This window comes from Typopeltis vanoorti, chromosome 21 (assembly GCF_054136105.1).
Source record: "Typopeltis vanoorti isolate ZY-2024b chromosome 21, IOZ_Tvanoo_1.0, whole genome shotgun sequence".
In the NCBI taxonomy this organism is placed as follows: Eukaryota; Metazoa; Arthropoda; class Arachnida; order Uropygi; family Thelyphonidae; genus Typopeltis; species Typopeltis vanoorti.
In genome coordinates, this window is record NC_143569.1 from 86,609,426 (window position 1) to 86,630,429 (window position 21,004).

Genomic DNA, 21,004 nt, shown 5'->3' on the forward strand with positions numbered 1-21,004 from the left:
CCTGTGATTTATTTCTTATGATTTCTTTGTTCTGTTTCATGTAATTTTGTTCATTACATTTTTTGCAGTTTCTTTTGTTTCGTGCAAATGTGGAGTGGGCATTACCATTTTTACCGTAAATTCACCATAACGAACCTTGTGTCAAAATGAACTATGTCCTGCTTTCTAGCAGCAATCATCTATTGTATTACCCATCAAAAGTAAAACACATTAGATGCAGTATTTCATACTTTTAGCAGTGGACAAAATGTGAGAATTGTTTCATGTATGTGTCCAGAAACGTTAAAGATTTATGGAGTGTTTAGTGGAATGATAAAAAGGAACATATTATGGTATGTGAGAAGTGCAATGAAAGACTACGACATTCCAAAATGAGAATGGTGTTACCAGGAACAATCAAGAAACGGAAGGGGGGTGTTTACGAGAGCTTAGGCAAAAGTTAATGAAAATGAAGAGTCAATGTATGGAGGAGGAAATTTAACATTTAAAGAAGAGCATAACTGGTGTAAATGACAAGGAAGTTAATAAGAAGCAAATATCTAAGGATGATAGGGGTTGCTTTATATGGTGACTCAATCATTAAAGGTATGGTAAAAGATAAAGTGTACAAGACGTGTTTTATAGGTAGTAAATACAATAAAACGAATATCAGATGGTTTTTATAGAAGGAAGGAATGGGTGTTAGAATTAGTGGTAGTGGTGGGCACAAATGACTTGAATAGTGGGACAAAGAATCTGGAAAGGGATTTAGTTGTTGCAAGAAATGAAGAATAATAGTGTCATTGGAAAAGTGGTTAGTTTTCTGCCCAGATATGACAGTAGGAAACTGGGAAGGAGAGCAGTGATACTGAATGACAAAATGGCTGAATTGTGTCAGGCAGAGTGTGTTCAATTTGTGAATATATGCAATGAATTTGAAGGGAAGTTAAAATGGTTCAAAGCTGATGGAATGCATTTGAATGGTTTTGGTTTTGGTTATTTGGAGCGATTGTTTTTTTAATAAGAGTGCACAGAGTCCATATGAAATTAATACCACTAAGAGTCAGAGAGAAATTGAGAAGCAGGTTGTGGAAGGACGAGAAGAGAATGGATATGAAGGGGAAGGAAGTGATTATAGTAGAGCAAAGTGATGCAGTGCAAAATGGTGGGGATTATAAGAATATAAATGAAAATCAGAGTCAGGATCAGGGAAACAGTGATGATTAGAATGAAGAGAGAAGTTCACTATAGCAGAGAGAGAGAGTAAAGAGTGATTGTTGGTGGGATGGCCTCAAAGAATGGAGAATTGTTATGCTTGTATACTAATGTACTACAGCGTATCAGAAATAAAGGGGCTGAATTTGAGGCATTGATTGAATCAGCATGTCCAAATATAATTGACATAAGTGAAACTTGGTTGACTGAGGATATACTGTCAGGACTTGAAATGGTAGGATATAGAATTTTCCAAAAGGATAGGAAGATCAAGAGGGGGGGGGGTATTGTTAATGGTAGCAGAGGAATTGTGTCCTTAAAGAGTCGAAGTGGAAAACAGTAGTACGTGTGAAAATTTTGAAGTTTGGTGTGAAGTTGGGATCAGTAGAATAGGATGCTGTTATAGACCAGGGAATGTGGAGAGTATTGATTGTGACATGTTTAAACAAATTAGTTGGGCAATGCATAAATACATACCAAGAGTTAAGCGAATAAATAGAGGAGGTGTTAGGTGGATGAACGGTGAAATCAAGCAAGCAGTGTTACAAAAGAAATTATGGAGAAATTATAAGACTGTTTGCAGTGAACAGATGCATGAAGAATATAAAGTGCAGGCCATAAAAGTGACAAGCATGGTTAAAAAAGAAACACTAGAATATCAGAGGAAATTGGCCATTTGGGTCAAAGCTAATCTAAAGGAATTTTTTTACTATGTGGCAAGCAAGAGGAAAAATAAATATGGCGGGTTGATGCTGGTGGACAGCTATGGTAGCAAAGTAACCATAGCAAATGATTTAACGAACACTTCATCAGTGTTCGTTAAATCATAGTGGTGTGAATGATGCTATGCAACATGTAGAAGGAAGACAAGAATTAGGAGAATTAACGGTGAAAGAATCAGAGGTATAATGTACAAAAGAATTAGCCATGCCCTTGTCCTGGTTTATGAGAGTCTTGCAGTGGGTAAGGGTCTGAAGGTGTGGAAAGAAGGCAAAATAATATCTCTCCACAATCATGGTTCAAGAACAGAAGTTCCCAATTATAGACCAGTCTGTATATCTGCAGTAGTGATCAAAGTGTTAGAAAAATTGATTAGAAATAGAATACAGAATTGGGTTATGAACATAAGATTCTCTATGATGGTCAGCATGGGTTTATAAAGGGCAGGTCTTGTTTTAGCAATCTGCTTATGTTTTATGATAAGGTGATGAATGGGTTGGATAAGGGAGAATCATATACAGTGATATTCTTGGACTAAAGCATTCGATAGATTACCACATGATAAGTTGGTGTACAAGCTGCAGAGGATAGGAATAGATAGTATATATTGGTTAGATGGACTGGCTCTCTGAATGATACCAACAAGTTGTGTATGATGGGGCTGTGTCTCAGAAAACGTTGACCCATTTTAAATGTTTCTTTATGTGCACTTATTTCGTAATTGGCTGCGCCATTGTAATATTTCTCTTCATGCTTTATTTTCTATTATTAATTAATCTTCTCTACTCTATTCTTACTTTTATTAGTTTATCTCTACTGCCTTTTTAACTCTTTATCCTTTAATACTTTAACGTCCTATTCTTTACTCTACTTTTAGTATTTTTCCTATACTGGGAGAACTCTGGAAATTTATTTAGATTAATCGACTGTGCCACCAGTGCTCTCCTTGTGGTATAAGATATAATAATACGTCCAGTAGAATTCACTCTGAAATTATCCTAAACCCCTTCTTAACATTAAACATTTGTGGCTAACATTAAATTCCTTTATTCACAGGTTCCTGTGTATTTCGAAATGGTGCATTGCGTAAAGATCAGGCGGCACACTTTGTAAACAAAACAAACAGATTTATTTACACTAAACTGTAATTATACAAAATCATACAATAGAGAGAGATTCTCTCTCAACTCCACTTTAAGCTTAAAACTTCAGCAATTTAACATTTAGAAAATGCACTGAGTCATGCAGCATATTATATCAACATTCAAAAAAACTATCAGCTCATTACAATTCAAGGAATATTGTGCTCTGTTACTTGTAACTAGTAATTCTAACTATAACTGTAAACAAACTATTCTTAGACTAGTTATATCAACACTTAAAAAGAAACTTATCAGCCCTTCTCAGACAGTTTCACATATCATAAGCAAACACAATGAAATTAACTTGCATACTTCTTTAACTCAATTATACTCCTGTTCCTAGCTCCTTCTTAGGTTCCTTTGCTTCTCATCCATTTCAGGTTTTGACTTCCACGCAGAGATTCCGTCGTCTCACTTGGAATGACTCGCGGGACCTGGAGCACATTTTTCCCGATGTCTGTGAATTAGCCGAAGGGGGTCCAATGATCGAGGCACTTAGCAGATTGTCCTATTTGGCAATGCATGCTGGTCCTGCTTCTCTTCTCTCTCGATAGTTTCCCTGCTCCCGTGGCTGTCCCTCGCGACTTCAACCGGACCGACGAACATGGTGAATCGACTCCTTCTGAAGTTCTCTCTTCTCTTCCTCTCTTTTTATTTTTCATTCCTAGATGACCTTTATACAATTTTCTCGGGTCTCTGGACGAAGGGTCGACGCCCCCGAACATTCCCGTGCAAACAGTCTTGACATTCACGTTAAAGCTCACTTTTAGTTCTCATCGAATATACACACTTAATCCGATTTTCAAAAAGGCACAACCTTCAGAAGTATACCTTCCTTTTACCGCTGACCTTGAAGGTGGTATCAGGCTGACTCTGAACACATTAAATTTCACTTATATTATATTCAGTTTCTACATTAATAGAATGCCAATTTCTATGCCATTGCCCTTGAACCTTACAGTTTAGACATTTTCTGTTTTTGTACAATCTTGCATGTTAATTCCTTGGGATTAAATACATAGGCATATTTACAGCATTAATACAAAGGTAGTTTAGCGTGTTTACAAGTTGTGATCTCTGTAAAAATCGTGGCATGCCTCAGGGTTCTGTTCTTGGCCCCTACTGTTTATCTTGTTTGTTAATGATATTTCATGTGGATTGACTGGGGATCTTCAAATGCTTGCTGATGATGCAAAGTTAGGTAGAATGATCAGGAGCAGTGCTGATGTTAATTCTCTCAGGAAGATTTGAATATACTTTTAGCTTGGACAAATGCTGCAGTTTTAATGTTAATAAATGCAAGGTGTTAGACGTTGGGATACAAAGATATAAGGCAACATACTGTATTGGTGGAACTAAACTTCAGGAAGTGGATGAGATGGGATCTTGGAGTGATGTTGGTGGACAGTGGACTGATGTTCTGAAATATAAGGCATTGGTCAGACCACATATGGATTATTGTGCTCAGATTTGGTCACCTAGTTTTCGTTGTGATATGGAAACAATAGAGAGGGTCCAAAGATGAATAACCAAAGTGATATCAGGACTCTGGAGTGTTGGTGTTATGAAGAGGGTTTGAGAGAATGTGAATTACAGAGATTGGTGGATGAGAGGAAAAGAGGAGATATTGATAGAGACCTTCAAGTTAGCTAAGGGATTCTATCAGATTAATACAGAAGAAATTATAAAAAGAGTGGATATTAAGATGGGAAGAAAGAGAGGCCATCCCTGGAAGTTGTATAGAGATGTGGTCAAGAAGAGAATGAGGAGTATATTTGTTTATATGGCAAGTTATTAGTGAATGCAGGTAGTGTAAATAACTTCAAAGTCCATTATGGTGGACATGTTGCTGGTTGAGTGGGCCTCTTACGATGAGTCTGTTAACTCCATGGAAGTTATCAAATAATAATACTGAAATTAACATTTCATCATCATCAGTGTGAAACAAACTAGTAGAAGTTTAAATTCAATAAAAATTTGTCAACAAACAGTCTCCATGTAGAATTTATACTAGACTTGAAGATTCAGTGTTTCCAATTTAAAAATAACTCAAAAGTATGAGCACATAACATTTGTTCTTCTCCATCTTTAGAGTAAGTGCTTCTCACAATCAAAGCATTAATAGGATATACTAATGCTTTGTTTGGAATATTCAGCAGACACTGCAATGAGCACTGACTAGAACAAGCAAATAAGCAGAATGCAAGGTGACAACAATTGGTTAACCTAAAACTGCAGGTGTGATGCAATAGGATTATATCAAGTAGATAATTGATCATTTTTGATATTTACATAGGATGAGAATCTCTCAGTATAGAGAGGTAATCATTCTAATATAAATTTGGTATAAGAGCTTTTCAGTTGAAGGAGAATAATCTGGTCTCATAGAGAGGTGACAGAATTTTTCCCTCCCAGAAACTCAAGTTTTTCATCCTGTGAAACTGGCAAAACAGACAAAAGAACGGATACAATTTACAGATGTAATACACCTTAAATCAAAAACAATCACAACCAGCTAGAAATAGAGATGAAAGTTTGTCTTTTCTAGTTAGCAAGAGATCAGAATTTTATTGATGGGAAAAATATGGTGGCATATTAAACCAAGATTCTGTTTTTGTGAATTATTTACATGAAAACACAAGGCAAAGGTAATATTTATTTCATTATAAGGCCATATATTTTGGTCTGAAACTTGCAGACCATCTTCAGTGGCAAATACAGTTGCTACAAGGTCGAATGCAAACAGTGGATTTATTTGAAATAGAATGAGCCATGTAATGTTATATTTCCAATAACATTATGTTATAACTGATGAAAAGGTTAATCATAACTGCAAATAATATATATATATATATATATATATATATATATATATATATATATATATATATATATGATATAACTAATTGACTCAGCTGAGAGACATCTTTTTGAAACGGATTAAGTAACTAGAAGCCGAAAGGTAAAAATAGAAACACTATTTTATTTTTAAATAAACCACACAACTAGTTTTGTCTTCTTATAAGATTTCATAGGGTGCATTGCATTGCATGAGATCATTGCATCATCATCAACAATGATGATGCTTTATATCATCATCATCATTGTTGATTCCTGATGTACATCCAAAGGAACGTACAAGATGCTATGATGTTAATACATAATTAATTTACATTATCAACTTAACTTCCTATCAACAGTTTTCTTCCATTTGGTATATTTAGTACCATGGCTAGACTAAAGTTAGATTACCTGGAAAAATAGGTTTGGGTCTCTAATAGATGGATGGTGGTCTCACACTGGTGATGAAATTCATCTATGACCTAAAGGTGTTCACAGACACAAGTGTCAATGGCAGGATTCAAACTACAGCCTGTTAGTTCAAAAGTGGTCACAAGGTTAGCAAAATACCTATGTTTCAAACCTTCCCTCTCCCATTCTGTTTCTAATATATATGTCTATTATCTTGCCATTGATGGTATCTAAAAGATGACCACTTTTAAAATTTTTTGACATTTTAAAATTCTGACATCCGCGGTCTCTAGTTTTGTGATTGTTTTATTTCTGACCCAACTTACAGACCCATAAGTTGAAATTGGTTGGAATATTGTCTTATTCCTTATAAATGTATTCGTCTAGCTTCCCATCATACCAGCTTTGCTTTTGTTATCCATTTCCATATTTCATTTACCATCTTTACTAAAAATATCTACATTGGCTGAATGTTTTTTCCCCATTGAAAATGTATTTGATATTCTACATGTTCTTGCCCTTTTTTATAAATTTATTTCTTGAGTGCTTCATATTTCAGAGGAGTAAAATCTATAGTTATGTCTTCTTATTGCTGATTTTCATATCAAATTTCTTATAGGAGTTATTAAGTTAATGAATTCTAAATCCACTATAAATCTAAAAGATTCATAGCAGATTTATTTAGGAGTATAACATCATCTGCATAAAGTAAGGATCTAAGTTCAATATCACTGGTTTGGGTTATTTGGTTTAATGCTATCTTCCTTCATAATGCAGCCTATATAGATAAAAAATAATAATAATAGCATGAGGAATAGCATCTCACTTGTTTTACAACTGATTTTGCATTAAAGCATAACTCAAAGATTGTTGTTATATTTCCATAATTTCTCAACTGTTTATCTAAAAGTAAAAATATGATCCTAATAACTCCTATTTGTGTGGCTTGAATCAGCTTGTTCTCTCTCAGCTTCTTAGATATTGAGATATTGATTGCTTCAATTTTCACTTTCACTTTTATTTCCCTGTTTATAAATGGATACTGTGAAAACTGTAGTCCACTCACCGTTTAAAACATGTATACGTCCATATTTGCCTTTTTTTTTTTTTTTTAAATATGATATTGTTGGCATAGCACCAATGCGTGGACAAACAAAGACCACATTGTCAGGCGATTTGAAACTGGAGAGAGAGAGTGCATTAAGTGTTTCAAAAGTGAGTGTCTGTTAGGTGACGAGAATGTAGCAAATATTAGCAGAATTGGACAGTATTGATGGTGGAATGGAAAATGATGTTATTAATGTCAGACGTGCAGGCACAGAAATAGAGGAGAACGAAATGGACATTAATAAAGAAATTGCATGCTTGAATGTTATCCTTCATAGAACAAAGAACAAAATTAAAAATTTAGAGGCAACAAGAGATTAGTAGGGCTGAAAAGAGAAAGAAGCCGGTGGTCCGAAGGAATAATAAAGACCAACCGAACAAACAAGAAAAACAAGTTACAGAGAAAATTGTGTACGAAGACCCAATGATCAGGGGAGTACTTAATGAAGGAGTGACTAAATCGTGTTTACTGGGTGCAGAAATTCACGATATTAGCCATTCCATCCAGATGCAAAAAGGTAACTTGAAGGAAATGACTGTCTTGGTTGGTACAAATGATTTCAGAGGTGAGAAATATTCTATGAGGGAGAGAATGTAAAAGAGTTAGAAGAGACAAAACTGAAGAGCAAGAAGGTGAAGATTGTAAATCTCGTACTATGCTATGATAGAGGCGAACTAAGGAGTAGGAGTATGTATAGACCCATTGGCTATCAACACAAAGAATGTGATGTAGGATCTGTGGACTGTGTTTGATGGAAAGAAGGATATGTACAATGCTGATAGACTGTGTCTAAATGGTTTTGGTGTTAGGTGTCGAGAGAGAGAGAGCTTTATTCACCGAGCATGCTGAAGTGCAAATTCAGGGAATCTTAAGCAATTAGGATGGAAGCAATTGAGTGTAAGAATGACGATGTGAGGAATCTAGTCTCTCAAGCAAAATTTTGAATAAGGTAGTCAATTCAGAAAGTAAAGGTGGATGAGGGCCTAAAGTGATGCTGCAGTTTCTATATTCTAATGCCAATAGTATCAGGAACAGCAGAGGAATTTTGGGCATTGGTTAGTGCATCTTTGCCAAAGTTATAGGCATTAGTGAGACTTGGCTAATAGCAGATGATGTAGTTACAGGGATGGAATGTGAAGGGTTTAGTTTTTTTAGGAAAGATTGAGAAGATAGGATGAGGGGTAGGGAGGTACTGCTGATAACAATGGATGAATTGCAGCCAAAAAGAATAGGAGATAAACATGAAAGGAGAGCAAGAATTTTTAAAGAGGTTTCATGTGCACCATTCCAAATGTGTATACAGTATTCTAAGAATGGATGGATTTGGGTTTTATATAGATAGGGTTAGTAGTTGGGTGGGTGTAAAATAGCATTCTTCATCAGAAAAGAATGCCTAGTTTTTTAGAAGCTGAGGAAGTTATTGATGTGATGTGTTAGTGCCAAGAAAATTTGGAGGTAAATGTCAGTACAAGGAGAGATAGTTCCTCCTGTCTGGTGATGTGTATATTACTGAGAATGAGGGAAGGTGAGCTGCGATCCCTTTTGCGAGAGATTAAGCAGGATTGTGTTGGCTTTAAAAGTGACTAAGTTATCCTTGCCCCACTGAAGGATTGTATAGAGATCAATGTTTAAGGCATTGGTTGCAGATGATCTTGAAGTAAGGGATGTCTGAGAACTACATAGCTTTGCCACCAATGCAGGAGTACCTCAGGGTACCTATTCATTACAATCTATGCAGCTTCCAGGGATAACTCTTGTTTGTATTCTTTCCCCTTTGAAAAGACTGCAATATTTATCTATAAAGCTCCTTTCAGTAACTTGTTTTGATCATATCGCTCCTTCTCCTATTTACCAGGTTCTGCAGTTTAGATTTCATCAGTCTGTCCTCAAATCTGCGATTGATGGTTCTGAAATTACTTTAGTTTACCTACTGCTGCACTTTTTCTTAGATTTCCATGTCATCTAGAAAACTAGGCAACCACTAAGCCTTATACAAAGCAACAGTTACCTTGTCTCTTATTCACTATAGTAGCAATACTCTGGGTTATCTTCACCATTTTTACAGTGCACTTTCAGAATTTCAGTCTCCAAAGTGCACAATCTTAATTTAACTGCATTAAACTGATATTCCCACTTAACTGCATACATTTTCTAATAAATTAAAATCCTGCTTGAAGGACCATCACATTATTACTAACTTCCTATTCACAATTTTTCCTCCATATTAGTCTTGTCAGATCTTATATTTCTTCTTCTAACACATGTCTGACTACATCAGTTCACCTAAAACTTGGTCTTCCCATTCTGTTTTAAGTGACCATATTATCTGAGATGTTCTGCTGTAGTCTTTAATCACTTTTTTTTTTTCCTTTGCCAGCAAAAGCTGTGTTTTAGATTCATAACTTAGACATTGGTTTGAATGCTGTCTTGTATATAGATTGTGTAGGATTTGGGCTAATTTCTTTCTTACTCCATATAAATTTGTTTGGGCTAATTTCTTTCTTACTCCATATAAATTTATTGATTTGGCTTCGCTAGCGATTGCAAATTTACCAACATTTTCCAATATCAGTAATAACAATTTTATTCTAAAACAGGGTAAAAATATTAATATTATTCATATAAATTATAAATAAACAAAATTATTATTTCGAAACATAAATAACAGCTTTAAAGATAAGGAAAACACAAACATACATAACTCAACATATAAACTGTTTTATTATTATTATTATTTAATTGTCCATTTTATTAAAATGTGCACGTAGAAAGCATAACTTATCACGGTTGTGGTCCTCTAAATGTGACTTAATATTTATACAAATTAATCCAGCAATATAAAAAGCTTTAAGCAGGGTCACTTAAGGATCAAAGCCAAATAACTCCATATCACCTTTTAAGAAATGTAGAGAAGACTGGGGCTTTTGACCAGGTGTCCAATCCTCACCATCACATGGTGCACACTTTTAGTAGGTATTTACTAGGTATCGGATGAGCTGGCAATTTGGAACTTGCCGACCAAATTGGATTCTCTATCGGCTTAAACCACAAATGCATACAATGGTACAACATAATGAGATTTCATGTTGCCCAGTTAAATAAGGTTCCCTGTTTTCATCATGGAAGCAGTGAATAGTCAGCTACTGGAACAAGCTCCAACTCAACATCTAGAAGAAGAAGAAGAAGAAGCTCGATGTCAGAAGAATTGAAAAAATACCACGTGGACATAATTGGCATCACTGAAACAAATAAGATTAAAAAAAGGTGAGCTCTTACTAAATAATAATTATAAGATGTTGTATTCGGACAATAATGGTCAAGGAAAGGAAGGAGTATCGATAGCTTTCAACACCAAACATGAAGATAGACTTCTTGATTGTAAAGCACACTTCAAAATGGAAATTGACAATGAATCTTATTTGTGTCTATGGTCCCACAGAAGGTTCTTCTAAGAAAGAGTGGAAGATTTTTTTCTGAGTCATTAGAACTGGCACCTGACATAAAAAAGGAGGGGGGGGTTCCTTGTTGGAGATCTAAACAGCAGAGTAGGAAATGAATCTCACCATATAGGAACATTTTGAGAGAAGAGTGAAGCTAATAATAATGGTAAGTATCTGCTGAATTTCTTTGCTGGATATGGACTAGTCATTACTAACACCATGTTCCAACATAAATATGTCCACAAGTTTACATGGAGAGAAGAAATAAGAAAAGCCTCATTGACTATGTCATTTTTGATAGTGATATCTTCATACTGATTCAAGATACAAGAATATACAGAGCATTTGAAATTGGAAAAGTGACCATTACTTAATGCTATGCAGAATAAAAATAGATATTACATTGAAAAGAACAGTATGTAAGAAAGTTTTTAAAAAAATTAAAGTTGAGCAGCTTTTACAGGTAAACTGTAGACTCTACTATACAACCATTGAAGAAAATATGAAGCAGTTTAAAAACATGAACCAAACCTTGGAATCTCAGTGGCAAACTCTGAAGAAGACATTGACTGATTCAGTGAAGGAGGGTACGTGGTAAAGTTGTCTGTAATGATATAAAAATAAAAGTTAAAGAAGCAGTTCTGGAAAAGAAGAAAGCATACCAAAGTTCCTAGCATATAAGTCGGCAGATGTCCTAAAAGAATACAGAGAAAAATGTAACAGAGCTAAGCTATGTGTAAAAGTAGTTAAACAAAAGTCATGGGGAGACTTTGGTAAGAGTATGGAAAATAAATATCAAGAAAGTGGCAAAATGTTCTGGAGGCTATTGAAAAAAAGCTTAGGAATGAAAGAAAGAGTACTGTAAAGGGAATCAAAAATGATAAAGGTGACATGAAACTGAAGATAAGGATATCCTGGTGGATGTCTGGAGTAATTATTTTGAAAAACTGTTAAGTTAAACATGCTGTGACAGAACATTTTCAAGAGGAATGCAAAGTGTCAATATTTGAAGTAGAAAAACAAATCAAAAACTTGAAATGTGGAAGGCAGCTGGAGTAGATATTTGACTAGAAATGCTTAACTATGGCGGTATAAAAGTTTTACAGTAGCTATACTGCATAATTCAGTGATCCTGGGCAGAAGGTTGAATTCCAGATGATTGGAGTAGAGCTCTCATATAAAAAAAAAAAGTAATAAAACAATGTGAGAATGACAGAGGAATTTCTCTACTAAGTGTTCCAGGTAAGATTTTTGCAAGCATACTTGAAAAGAAATTGAGAAAGATTGTGGAAGAGAAACTTGAAGAAAAACAAGCTAGGTTCAGGCTAGGTTCTCAAAATCAAGTTTTCACTTTATGACAAATAGTTGAGAAATCATGGGAATATAACAAGGATCTGTAATTAAGTTTTCTAGATCTGGAAAAGGCAAATGACAAGGTGCCTAGAGAAAAGCTTTTCAAAGCACTACAATTATATGGGATACATGGAAAATTATACAGAGCAATACGTTCTTCTTTCTCGGCCATTTTCGATCCATGCTGAATTGAAGGCTCTCCCCCATGATTTTCCCAGTCTTCTGCTTCTGCCATTCATCTCTTTCCAGCCAGTTTTTCTATTTCATCTTTCCATCTTGTTTTTGGGTGTCCTTATCCATTCCTTGAGCCAAATGTCCTACCCATCTCCATTTGGATGCTTCTACAATTTTTATTGCATCCAAAACTTTTGTCTGTTATCTGATCCATTCAGGAAGGATCCATTCCTTCCTCTTTTTATTCATTAGTGTTATTCCTAGGATAATTCTCTCCATTCTTCAGTCATATAGAATAATAGAAGTAACTCCAATATTGAAAATAATTTTGAACTACCAATAATCTATAAAGAAGTACATGGAGCTATATATCAAATGAAAAATGGAAAAGCTCCAGGAGAAGATGAAATTCAAATTGAGTTAATAAAGATTGCTGGTGAAGAATTAATTAAACATCTAACAAACCTTATCAACTTATGTTTTGATAAAGGGAAAATACCTGCAATCTGGAATAATGCAATATTAACATTAATTTATAAAATAGAAGATAAAGAAGAAGCAGAATTACAGACCAATTAGCTTATTATCAGTTCTGTATAAAATACTTACAAAAACAATAACTAACAGAGCAACACCTATTCTGGATTTAAAACTAGTAGATCATGCTGGATTCCAAAAAGGATATAGTACAATCGATCATATACATGCACTGAGGCAAATCATGGAAAAAAACAGAATATCAAAAACCTCTTTGTTTAGCATTTATGGATTATGAAAAAGCCTTTGACAGCATCAAAACTTCTGCAATAATAGAAACTAGAAAATCAATCCATGCCAAGTGAATATATGGAACTGTTAAAAAAACATATACAAAAGTGGAACAGCAACTATAAGACAACAAATAGAAATTATTAAAAACAACACGTAAGTCCACAGTAATAACGTCGTTATTATTGTTGTTAATGTTATTACGTTGGACTTACGTGTTGTTTTTAATAATTATACTATGCCACAGGTCCCTCTAAAAATAAGAACAAATAGAAAGCAACAAGATCCCTATACAAAATGGGGATAAGACAGGGAGATTCTATATCCTCTAAAATTTTTACAGCAGCACTTCAGGAGATGATTCAAATCATTAACTGTAGTTCCAAAGGCATGACAATAAAAAGTGAAAAATTAACCAATTTAAGATATGCAGATAATATTGAATTAATTTCAGAATCAGCACAAAACCTGAGGAAATGATAAATCTACTGAACATAGAAAGCAAGAAGATAGATCTTAAAATAAATCATCATCATCATCATGATGCATATCAAGGATTTAGGCCTAGCATGGCCCTAGTTCCGGCCTTAGAAGTCATCATTGAATTGTTTAAGAGGACGTCCTGGTTTTCTTTTTCCTAATGGCTTGTATTTTAAGGCTTGTTTTGGTAATCTTTCTGTTTTTATTCTTTGAACGTGTTCCATCCATTTATGTTTATATTTTTTAATTTTTTCTATTACTGGTTCTTGGTTTAATTCTTTCATAATTTCTTCATTTCTTTTGTGATCAAATAGGGTATACTTTGCAGTTTTTCTCATAAACTTCATTTCTGCTGTTGTTAATCTTTGTTTTTTTGTTTTATTGTCCAGATTTCGTTTCCATACATTAAGACTGGTAGGGCTAATGTATTGTATTAAAATAAATAGAAAAAATAAATAAAAGTTATGTTCAATAAATACTAGACAGAAAGAAGAATGGAGAGCAATACATAGTCTATATTTATTTTTTAAGTCAGCAGTTAGAATTGAAGGATATAAAAGATGGTTTGATGTAAAATCGGCATAAGACAAGGATGCACATTATATCCACACTTGTTCATCATCTACATGGGTAGCATTATGAAAGAAAGTAGCATTCGGCCTGATATTAGAATTGGAGATGTCAAACTTAGCTCTTTGCTTTATGCAGATGATGTTATACTCCTAAACACATCTAGTGCAAGTCTCCAGGATTCTCTAGCTAATTGAATAACAGCTATAACAAATTTGGTATGTAAATCAGTAATAAAAGAAATATAGGCAGGAACATAGAAAATTTCAATTGCTGACTCGATAATGAACCTATAGAACAAGGAAACTATTTCAGCTTATTTAAGCACAATTTTTAGTGAAAATTGCAAATTAAATATAGAAATCGACAACAGAATAAGAAAAGCTGGTATGGGGTATAGTCAGCTGAATAAATTTTTATGGAATAAGAGAGAGATTAGCCAAAACACCAAACTAGCAGTGTTCAAACAAGTTATGGATCTGAGAGTTGATTTAAAAATAAAACACTTGATCAATGACTAGATACCACAGATACCAGAATAAACTCGCATTAAAATATTATTTTATTAGTATAATTTTTGACTAAGTATCAAAGGCATCCTCAGTACGTGTATAAAGCTAATCGAAGAATAATTGACAATTCCAAAAGGCAACACTTAAGTAGCTAGTGTAAGATAACTAAAAAAGGTCATTAAATTTCTTAACTTATTTATTTTAAAAAAATAAATAATTATATATAATTTTATGTACAATTAAATAAAATAAAATTAGAAAAGATTAGCTGATTTAAAAAGTACTCTCTTCCACAAAGGGCATCAGATCTGTTTAAATACTTTTTAAATCATTTGTCTAGGAATTATCACTTTACCCGGTTAAAGTGATTAATTCTCTAAATTATTCACTTTAACCGGTAATTATTAATAATAACCGGATTTATCACTTATAATTTAGTTTATAAGGTTAGTTTATAATGATTTCTGATTTCATTGAGTGCAAAAGAAGTACTTTCCTTACTTTTTTCATTATAAACTAACCTAACCTAAGCTGTTATAATTTCCATTGAGAATGAAAACCTATATATATAACCTATAAACATGTTTTTATTACATTTACCAGACTCCTTTAGGAATTATTCACTTTAGCCGGTTAAAGTGATTAATTTAATTATTCACTTTAACCGTAACATATATATATAGAGAGAGAGAGAGATTATTTTTTTTAATAAGTCAGGAAATTTAATGACCGTTTTTAGTAATCTTACATTAGCTACTTAGGTGGTGCCTTTTGGAATTGTCAGTTATTGTTAGATTATCTTTTTACATGTATTGAAGATGCCTTTGATACTTAGCCAAAAATTATACTAATAAAATAATATTTTACTTGAGTTTATTCCAGTATTATATTTATTTAAATATGCCTACTCATGATATTTTTAGCACTTATTACACATGCTTGCATATCTCCACTTCAGCATGTTTAAAATAATACCATGATGAATTTTTATTCGTGGCTACAAAAATATATATATACCTTTTCAATATCTCCTTTTTATCAAATATCAAGTCACATGAAGTATTCTGATTATTAGCTTTGACTTTTCATCATCATATAAACAACTCACATTATTCACTACTCTCTTAGCAATTAGTTAGAATACAGAATCATGAAAAATATTCGGAAACTTTGTTCTAGAGACCAGCAGTGAATTTTTTCAAGCCACTTCAAGCAAAGGATTATGGTTTTACACTGGGCAATAAAGTTTATGTATCACCTAAAGACATTCACAAACCACCATGAAGATGGTGTAATTTGAACCTACAGTTAGAAACATACGCTGCCTACTTAGCAAATTGTCTTAAAGTTTATTTACTGAACATAGATTAACATAAAATCTCATCCAATGTAGAAAGAAAGAAAGATCTGTATAGCAGTTCCAATTTGGCATAGATAGAAATTCAGTTCATTGAAATCCATTCAATAATTAGCACTTTGGTGCAAAATAGTATAATTCTTTATAATGATATTTTTATGGATATTAGACTCTGTTAAAATGGAAAGTGAAATTTCTTATGAAAAATACAGAATTTCATGTACATCTTTTGAAAGAAGAGAATGATTCAACAATGATAAAACATAAACTGAACATCAAGGTGTATAATAATAATTAATAATTATATATAATAATTATTTGTTGTTCATTCATAAACATTGATAAGCCTGGCTATGGGACCATTATAATGAAAAGTCCTTATAACATTGCAGAATTAAAAAATTATAATATTATTCAGCTTCTTTAATTATTTAATAAGAATAATAGCATATACCATTTATGCAATCATCTTTTCTGACAGAATCAGATAAGTTTACATTGTGGTGCTATTTATTTCTAAAGTGTGCAGTTTGTCTTCAAATGTTAATCATCTGTCTACTCAACTTTCTGCACATCTGTGATGTCAATGTATTATAGGCTAAACACCCTCTTGTATAATGAACTACTATTAAAAAAAATAAATAATAATATAAAACAAAATTGACACAACAGACTTCTGAGTAACATTTACTGGATTATTTCCATATTCATATTCTATCATCAGTTACTTGTATTTCATTACTCTTGCAAGTGTGTAAACTTTCTTCCAGATTGAAGTTTTCACAGTTATGTCATTATTATAAAGCTCAGTACTCTATAATTGGCCTTCATAATCACATGATATATATTCTCCCAGCACGCTAATTGCATGTGACTTCATCTGATTTGTTTGAATGTTAGTTTGTCTTTGACAGTTTATGGATGTATGACTATTTTAAGACATATTTATTTCTGTAGTATTCTACATATGAGTGTGAGCAGGAACAATTACATAAAATTATATACAGCCATATTATTTGAATTAATATTTGTTTTTCCTGTATACAAATGATTTTTTTTTTTTTTTCAGAATTACTTCATTTTGTCATCATCCATGGATAAAACAGTAAGATTATGGCACATATCAAGAAGAGAATGTCTTTGCTGTTTCCAGCATATAGATTTTGTTACTGCTATTGCATTTCATCCTAGAGTAAGTGATTTTCATCTTTTTTTACATACTGATCTTTCATTAAACTATTATCAGAGGCATAGTGAGGTTATGGCCAATATGGCCCTGGCCATAGGTGCTAATTTTATATAGGTGCAAAAATTGAGATTTTAAAGTTTTTTTTTTTTTTTTTTAGAACGGCGCAATTTTCTTTCCTGGCCATAGGCACCAAAATTCCTCACAACGTCTCTGACTATTATTAATGAATTGTCACTTCAAATGATATGATATTACTTTCTCTGAAAAGAGAAATAGTAAAATATTCATTAGAATTGGAATAAAATAGGTTTGTCATGTCAGTTCAAGTTGGAATTTAAATAGTTTAGTTGATGCGTATTAGACATTGAAATTTGATGTACATTGAATTACAAAACATCCAGTAAACCAGGAAAACTCTGAGTATATAAGAATTCTGGATAATTTTTAGTCCTCCAACTTGGAGACGTTATTCAGGAGATGACAACAGTATAACTCTACAACTTGTCCGTTTCATTTTTATATTGAAATAAGCATCATTACTTTAAAAAAAAAATTGTTTCAAATCATAAACCAGCTTAAGAGGGCAGAAACAAGAATATCTGCAAGAACACCAACTCCAAAATCATAGACCTGAATGAACTAATTCAGTAATGGAAATATTTTTATAAATAAATAGGCAACAGTTGGTGGGTAATATATGCTTGCTATAGCTACTGTGATCGTACAAAACCAACACACATAACATGATTCTTACTAGTTACTTCTCTCTCTCTCTGTGTATTTGGACACCTAATTATAATCAAAAAAATACATTTTAATTGCATTTCTAGTACTGAGTGGGACCACCTTTGGCCTGAATGGCAGCAACTACCCTTCAGGGCATGCTTTCGGCCAATTTCTGATAAGTTGCAACAGGAATATTCTATTCCCCATGCAAAGCTACCTCCATTGCTGATGCTTGTGATGGTCGCAGTGTTCTAGAGTAAATTCAGCATTCTGATTTGTCCCAAAGATGTTTGATGGGATTGAGGTCTGGACTCTGAGCCATCAAGTCCAACACTTCAAAGTTGCTTTGTGGAAACCAGTCTGACATGCAGAAGAACTTCCACAGCATCAGAACCATTCCCTGGGTAATCTCCAGATCCAAACACAACCATCAGAGTGAAACATTTGGAAGCATGATTTCTCTCTCCACAGAACCATTTTCTAATCATCCTACAGTCTAGGAATGATGTGAAAAACATCAGTCTAAAGTGTGGGATGTTGCATTGTCGTGGTGAAACATGCAAAGGTCACTGCAGAAGTACTTTCACAGCATCAGAAGCAGGAAGTTGTCCAGGTAGTCATCTGACGTCATGGTTTTGAGCACATCCCCATACCATTACTAAGCCTCCACCAAACTTGACAGTTGGAATGATGCAGTCCTGCCAGAACCATTCCTGGGTAATCTCCAGATCCAAACATAACTATCAGAGTGAAACATTTGGAAGCACAATTTGTCACTCCACAGAACCATTTTCTAATCATCTAGAGTTCAGGAACGGTGTGAAAGACAACAGTCTAAATGTCATTTGGCCTTCGGGGGGGGGGGGGGGAGATGATGTGTGGACAGTTCTAGTGCTCACAGATGTCCCTGGAACATTTTCCAGGTTGACTGCAAGGTCTACTGCTCATGACATGCAGGATGCTCAAACAATCTCTGTCAGTGAGTATCAGTGGCCTTCCAGCATGTTTTTCTGCTGTGGTAGAACCATCAACTTTCCATCTATGAATGACATAAGTAATTGTTGATTTCAGTATACTGAGATTGGTAGCAATGTCATAGACAGAAATATCACTGATGTGATACCCAACTATCATTCCATGTTGGAAGTCTGTCAGTTTAGCTGAACATGGCATCTTGGCATAGAGTACAGTGCAAAACATTCAGCATCCCACTTTTTTTACCAGAATTGTGCAGATACTCCCTGAATATTTGTGTGTGGTAAGATCCGAAATTTGCATGGTATGTAAGATGTCCAAATACTTTTGTCAATGGACACCATAGTGTGAGGAACAAAGAGCCATGGCGCTCACCTTAATAAGATGTAGGACCTCCTTTCACTGCGATGACTGCAGCAATTCTGCAGGGCATACTTTCCACGATCAATAGGAATTTTGAACCATTCTTCCTGTAGTCATGTAATGTTGTCTTGGACTGTTGTGGGATTCCTTTGACATCACCCAGCACTTCAGTTCATCCCACAGATGTTCAATAGAATTGAGATTCTGGAGAGTCAAGTGTGGAGACATTCATGTCCACAAACCATGCAATTACGGCAGCAGCCTTATGACACTGTGCATTGTCTTGCTTAAAGAGACAATGGCTTGCATTGTCCAAAATGTTCAGATATTTCTCGGAGTTCAGTGTTTGTGGCACCATAGGTCCAAGGCCAAACCAGGAAAAACAAGACCATACTCTCACACCACCACCACCTTCGTATTTCAGCATTGGGGCTAATCACTCTGGTAAGAGATGTTCGCTGGGTATCTGCCACACCCATCCATCTGCTTGGTAGAGGGTATAGTGTGATTCATTGCTCCATAACCACAGCTTTCCAAGCTTCCACATCCTGCTGTACATGTTCTTTGCACCACTGAAGTCAATGCTACATGTTGGTTCAGGTAATGTGGGAATTGCATATTGCAGTCCTACCATGGAAATCCATGTAGTGAGCCTTGTTTCTGAGTGTTTTATGCAGAGATTCAGGTTCCAGTCATTGCTCGGAACTGTGCATTCAAAGCATCATCTGATGAAAAATGGTGGTTTTTACATATATCCTTGAATGGTCATTTTCAGTGAGTGTGGTGGTGGTGGGTCGTTCACTGCAGGTATCCTATCACAACACCTCTTTCAAACTCCGTCAGTTCTTCCCTTCACCTGGACAGTTGCACTGACTTGGGAGCATCATATTCCTCTAATTTATACTGGCTACAAACACATAACTCATTACATGGCGATGCACCTTGACCATCAGAATGTACATTGACTTCTTTCCAAGTTCTGTATGTTCCATTCTTGCCATGGGCATTTCATAGTGAGTACCTTGTTGATTGATTCTGTTGTTTCTGTCCATCTGTATCCAGGCTTTGGCTAGACAAATTTTAGTGCAATCAGTGTATGACAATTTGTCCAATCATGCCAGTTTTCATTTTAATCACATCATATGCAGGTTAGGATTTGGAGTAAGGGATAAAAACACCAACTCTCCCCTTACTGTTTGGAATTTGATGAAATTTTGTATTTGCAATATCTATTGAAATATTCCTCATTTCAGTTTTTCATGTTTGTTTCAGACCATTTTTATTGGTTAAATTTAACAAAACAATTCAAACTTAAAGTAAATAACTCTGCACAGGCTGAATGGAATTTAATGAAATTTGGTAATTAAGATCAACTGATGGTAAAATAGCCTGTTTCATTTTCAATTGGGCTATATAAATGAAAATTAGACAACGCAAAATTATGACTGCAGTATATAAACCATTCTGTCAATCCATTCTGTAGAGTTCTTTAAAATTCTTTGTCCTGGATGTCATGCTTGTTTTCTGGAAAATCGTGAAAATTCCAATTGTGAACATTTCAAACTGTTATATAAAACAAATAAGAGTCTGATAATCTGTATTTGTATTTACTCCTATGCATACACTAATAGGTTTCTTTTCTCTTCTCAACTTTTTGCCAATCCACGGTAATAATATAGGT

At 34.2% G+C, this 21,004-nt stretch overlaps 1 protein-coding gene across 1 annotated transcript in view; it reads left to right on the forward strand.

The window, feature by feature from the left end:
• The window catches only part of LOC150095074 (WD repeat-containing protein 44), a 362,406-nt gene that overhangs the window by 251,535 nt on the left and 89,867 nt on the right, over positions 1-21,004 (forward strand). The window contains exon 15 of the mRNA XM_090411421.1: positions 17,140-17,262. Coding sequence (XP_090267547.1) covers positions 17,140-17,262 — 123 coding nt within the window. The remainder of the gene's footprint in view (positions 1-17,139; positions 17,263-21,004) is intronic.